We start from the raw sequence: 6,000 nt of genomic DNA on the forward strand, positions 1-6,000 counted from the left end.
CAAGAGGTAGGCCACCTCTTGACAAGGATGTTGTAAGAGGAGCAGATCCAGCATGGAAAGGATAGAAGGACTAGATGGATTTTAAAGCTTCTGCCAACACATAAGTCAACAAAGAGGAAAATTTCAGCTACCCATTAATTAATAAAGAGATAGTATAAAAGTCTACAGGTGGGGTCATCTTTCCAACTGATCTTTTCTTTTCAAAGGAGAAAGGAGCATAAAGACACACCCCTCACTCACCATGGGCCTCTCCTCTAAAATGTCCCAAATGTGGGGAGGACAGAGCAGGAGTCACAGGTGCTATATAACAAAGCCGACCTGTTACTTGGATGACGCTACATGCTGGGCATATGCCAAACAAGTTTTATCAACCAGAGAAGAGATATGTATGATGTAGTACCTCCCCTCAAGGAGTAAACCTTGTTGCAGAGATAGCTCAGGCACTATATGGTTCTCTCAAGGTTTTCCTTATCACATCTCATCTTTGGAGTTTTGTTTGTGGTAGTGGCTTTTAAGGAACTTTCTTGGTAGGGAAAAAAAAAACTTTACTAAACGTATATATCCTCTTAGTCTAATACTAGTTTGTGATATCAAGCTCATAATAAAAATTTTTTAAAACCTCAAAAAAATCATCAAAACAAACATTAACTTAGTTAACTCTAATTTTAAAAATACCATTCCAATAATCCCCCAAATGACCAAATTACAATAAAGTGTGGCAACTCTGAACAAAATAACAGAAATTGCTGACCTAGTGATATAGTAATACAGGAAACAGTAGAAACAGCTCAAGTGAGAGGCAGGGGGTGGATGACAGCGCCTTTGAGGTTAAATTCCAAAGTCAAAGTGACCTTTATGATTTGCAGAAGTGATCAGAAAAAAAAGAGAAGAAACCACACACACACATACACACACACACACACACACACACATTTAATTTCAAAATTGCAAGTTTAAATAAAACATCTGGGGAAGGGAAAAATTTGGTTTTTCCCCAAATGCAAGGTAAGCAATGACTCTTGAAAATACTATAAAAAAAAAAAAAAACTGTCTTGGATTACCATAGTAATCTAGAATAAGAAAATGACTATAAGTAATTGTTCAATTGAACGAACAATTATTGAATGTCTATTAGATGCCAAGACACTGTGCCAGGTACAGGGAAAGGGCATTAGGGAAAAAATGTACAAATGAAAAAACACAATTCTCTTCCTCAAGAAGTACACACTAACAATAAGCACTTGAGGATGTTCTAAGTGTTTTCGTGTACATGTGCTCATTTGTACAAAAGATAGAAGTGGTGTGGAGAGTGGAGGAAGCACTGGACTGAGGACCAAAGGAGAGATTCTAGTCTCAACTCTAACTGGCTCAGTTGACTATGGACAACATATGTGAGCAAATGGAGGACCAAAATCCCTCTCACAAGATTACAATACAATAAAAAGATTAAATATAGACCTGGAGGAGAATACTGGTCTTCTGGCTCCTAGTCCAGTGATCTTTCCAAAGTATTATACATATGGTAAACCAATAAAAACAGCAGAGTAGAAGAAAATAAACCTTCTGGTTTCAAGTCATTTGCAAAAAAGGGAAAGAAGAGGGAAATGAAACATTCAACTTGTGGCATCCAGACAGAAATGTCAAGAAAGCAAGCACTTAAATTAACAAATGGAAACATAATATCAGTAAAATGTAAAATCTCTTACTATATTTTCATTCAAGGATAAATAAAGGGAGTCCAAAATTATATATATGAATGAAGCTTGAAGAAAAAAGGACAACAGAAAAGAAAAGGATCTGGGAGAGGATTTATAATATATCTTTCAAATATATGAAGCCCTTCTAAAGAGACAATGGAGACCCACTGTGTCCAGATGAACAAGAAGAAATGGCATTATACTCAACAGATTTTATTTAGCAATTTTAAAAATCTTTGATAGAGGGTTAAAACACTGGTATAGCTAAGGTTAGATTAATTCTGGAAATTATTAAAATTAAGAAGGAAAGACCCCCCCATATACACACTATATACACTTCAAGGCAGAATAATGAACTATCAGTAGATTCCAAGAAGTTACCGTAAACCTTGAAAAACACAGGTTCTCAGACCTGCTGTATCAGAATCCCTGGGTGTTGAGTCTGATTTTGATGCAGCCAGGACATGGAGCCTCCTTCTATCACAGGGGATGGGGTACGGAGAAGAACCACCAGGAATGGCATCAGAGTGGGAACTAGATCAATGCAAATTTTGTGGGCAAAATAGAATTTCTGCGGGTGTGATATTTTTAAAATGTATTGTAAGACTGCTCTGAAGCATCCAAGCATATCCCACTGAATTTCAACATTTTCTAAAGGTCCTGAAGTCAGCAAATACAATTCAGGTAAACGAAACGTTTACTCCTCTATACCACAGGAAGCCCATGGAAGAGACAGTAGAGTGGGAATAGCACAGTGGGATGACAAGGAGATGTGGGTAAATAATTTTTAAAAATCAAAACATCAGGAAAAAGAAAAGAAAGACAAGAGATAATCACTCTCCTTCCTCCTCCCTCTACCACTCCCACCCTGTCCCTGCCGAAGAATAATAATATAGAAAGAACCAAAAGAAAGAAAAAAAAAAGAAAAATAGTGTTAGGATAAACTTCATCCTCAACTGAATGAAAAAAAAAATTGCTCTTTGTGATTTATTTTTTTAAAAGCAAGAGAAGAATTCAGCTGAGAAATTATCTAGCAGGCTTTAAAACCAGGGAATCACTTCCCATTACAAAGCAAAAGAAAACAAAGAGCAAGAGGTGGTTTTGGATAGCTGTTTAGACAATCAGACAGATGGGTTGACTCCTTCTTGCCCTGGGAACTCAATGATATTTAAATTAACAACTGGCCACAATCCCAAATACAGGAACACTCAAAAATTGGGAAGAATGTATTAAAATTGGTACCTTGACAAAAACACAATGATAACAGATCAAGAAGATTCAAGAAGCCTTCTCTACTAGACTCTGAAAAGATTTAAGATTTATACCAAAAAACAGGTTTTTAAAATATTTTATTGCAGTAGTTTAGCATCTGAAGAACACTTGTCTAAAAATCAACATATCCATATCTAGTCCTTTGAAGTAACTAACATTCAACTTGTCCACCTTAAAGCTTGCTGTATTGTAATAGCACTATGTCATCAGTACCAAAGTATAAAAGAGGGTATCATTCTATGTACTGAGGTCCTAGAATGAGAGAAGCCTTATGTGTCAAAGTAATCCAATTTCTGCCATCAATCTTACCATTTAACACTTAATTTTAAAAATTGCTTTGCAGTCTTATTTATTATTCCCTCCAACTCTCTAAGATTATTTCTTCAGCTCTTTTCATAAATGAGGAGAGTACCTACCATGAAGATTAAGTTATTTACTAAACCAAGTTAATGGTAGAAACCAAGGATTGTAATCCTCAAACTAGCCCATTGTTTATAGTCCTTTTTATCATAAATCTACACTTACAGTCAAGCTTTTACTCAAAAGAAAAAGGAAAGGCAAAAATGCCATCCTATTTCGTTAAATGCTTCTGAAACAATGATTTCTGGTTCATCATCACACAGCCTCCTGGTCCACTTCTGAAATCCTTAGGGACATAGTGGTGCATGGAATTAGAGCTTTCCAAGAAGTACCTGGTTAGTGATGAAAATTCAGTACTCTGATAAAAAGATTAAAACAAACAAACAAAAAATGTGTTCTCTTTAAAACATCTGTGATTGGCATGCCAACTGTCTGTTAACAATGAACAAAGAGCAAATTTTTCTGAAGCTCATCATCTTTTTAACCTTTTCTTTGCAAAAAGACATAGGTCATGTACCAGGTTTTTTTGGTAAAGGTAAAAACTTTCCTCGGATTAGGCTAGGAAAAGAAGAAATCTCAGTTTAACAAACATGCATAAGCTACCAACCCACTGGAAGCAGAGTTCATTAAAAATAAAACACAGCCCTGTCCTGAAAGTACTTTCTGAATACCTTATATGCCATGGGTTTAATATACATTCTCTTAATTAACCCTATTAGCTGGGTAATTTCATTCCCATTTGGTTGGTGGCAGAGCTGGATTTGAACCCAGGATTACAAAGGGCTCCAAAAGCCAAGCTGTTTCTACCAAACAGTCTGAAGAAAATCGGAATCTAAGACTATGGGTGGGATGGATAAGACGTGATTCGATTTCCCTTTCCTCGGTCCAACCGTGTTCGGAAAGACTGCTGCTCATATCCAACCATAAAGAGGCTTTCCAAGGAAGCACTTTGAATTAACGTATCCACTTTTCCTCACCCGCCCCTGCCCCACCCCCAACCATGCCAAAAGAGCAGCAAATGCCGCTGCCAGGTTGGAGGAGTTGGTGATCGTCACACCACATTCCTGGGGCTGGACACAGAGTCTGAAACAGCGCCCAAGCTCAGCGCCTCGGAAAGAATAACAGCAGTCGAGATTTTTAAATCATGTGGCTCAGCATGCAGCCACACCAGTTTGCCTACTGCTCCTGCCTCCACCTTTCAAAGTCCCCGAGCAAAACACACCGGATTCATCGGGAGCAGGGATTCGGAGTGTCAGGACTCTGGCGCACCACGAAACCCTGTCCCCATCCAAACCAAACCCACCCACCCGGACTGCGTGCCTCCCTCCGCCAGGGCTAAGTCTGGCAGCGGAGGTACAAGCCGTTGAGCGCTCGGAGGCCCTGCCCCCGCTCCCTCCACGCCAGAATCTGGCATTCCTTTGCTCAGCCCATCTGCGGTCCCCGGCCGGCGAGGGTTCGTCTCGCGCAGCCGGCACTCGGCTCTCTCCCTCGACCCCAGGAAACGCGGAATCAAAGGGCAGAACAGCCCAACTCCCCGAACTCAAGCGCCTGGGAAAGCGAGTTTCTGAGGCTCGCGGCCCGCCCCCCCTTCAGCCGAGGAGGCGTGTGTGGGGCCACCGGTCGCGGAGCGTAGGAGGCGGCAGGGAGTGCGGGGAAGGAGGCCCTGACTGTGTCCAAACTTTGGGGAACCGAGTGGCCTCACTCGAGCCCGGCCTCCTCGCAGAGTGGAGGACGGAAGGGGGGGGGGGGGATGATCGCCCCAGGTGGCCGGTCGGGCCGCGGTGGCGGTGCGCGGGCCCCGGGACAGGGACAGCACACCTCGGCCCCATACTCACCACGCGCGGGGGCCGCGCGGCACAGCCAGAGCGCCAGCAGTGCCCACAGCGGAGCGGGGCGCAGGGCGGGCATCTTCTCGGTCGCCTCCTCCGCCGCCTCCGCCTGCGCAGATCCACATGAGGAGGGGGTCCCCACAGAGGATCCCCCACTCTCTTCTTTCCTCCTCCTGTTCTGCGGCTCACGGCCTCGAGCTGTGCCCCGAAGCTCAGGCGTAAGTGTCCCCACTGCCCGCACCCCGGGTCTGCCAATCCCGGGCCGCCGCCTCAGCCGCCGCCCGAAGTTTGGCTGAAACTTTCTCGGCTGTGCAGCGAAGCAGCCTCGTGTGTCCTTCCGCCTCAGCCGCCTCCTCCCGCCGCAAACCCCGCCCCCCTGTCGCCACGGCCGGGCCCCGCCGCCTTCTGCACCCAGGGGTTTCCCGCAGGAAGAAGCGCCGGCCCGAGCTGCGCGCGGAGGGATCTACTACGAGTCCTCCGACTGCCCCTCCAAGCCTTCTCCAGCCCGCGTCTGATCTCGACGCGCCTTAACTCAGTCGGCGCTGGACTGCCTCGCTGGGCTGGGCCTCTGTCGAAGGAGGTGGGTGATAGGACCCTGAACTTCAGACGCTAGGGTTGCAGAGACCGTGAACTTGCCGGGAGCGAGAGACCCCTTCCCGTGAGATAAGTGTCGCCCCCACGCCCCCACACTTACACACACTCCGGGCCAGCTAGAGAAGGACCAGCGCTGTCAAAGAAGGAAATGGGGGCTCAGGCGCCAAGCCCATTGACCAGGAACTGGGCCATCAACCCCAGTTGTGTGCTACACCATTCATTCATTCATTCAGCAAGTATTTCTTTAA

General features: G+C 44.5%; 1 protein-coding gene across 1 annotated transcript in view; it reads right to left on the reverse strand.

The window, feature by feature from the left end:
* NOTCH2 (notch receptor 2) overlaps window positions 1-5,523 on the reverse strand; it is a 166,716-nt gene extending 161,193 nt beyond the window's left edge. Inside the window, exon 1 of the mRNA XM_059377115.1 lies at window positions 5,165-5,523. Coding sequence (XP_059233098.1) covers window positions 5,165-5,237 — 73 coding nt within the window. The 5' untranslated portion in view covers window positions 5,238-5,523. The remainder of the gene's footprint in view (window positions 1-5,164) is intronic.
* Window positions 5,524-6,000: the final 477 nt, after the last annotated feature.

This window comes from Mustela nigripes, chromosome 14 (assembly GCF_022355385.1).
Source record: "Mustela nigripes isolate SB6536 chromosome 14, MUSNIG.SB6536, whole genome shotgun sequence".
Taxonomy (NCBI): domain Eukaryota; kingdom Metazoa; phylum Chordata; class Mammalia; order Carnivora; family Mustelidae; genus Mustela; species Mustela nigripes.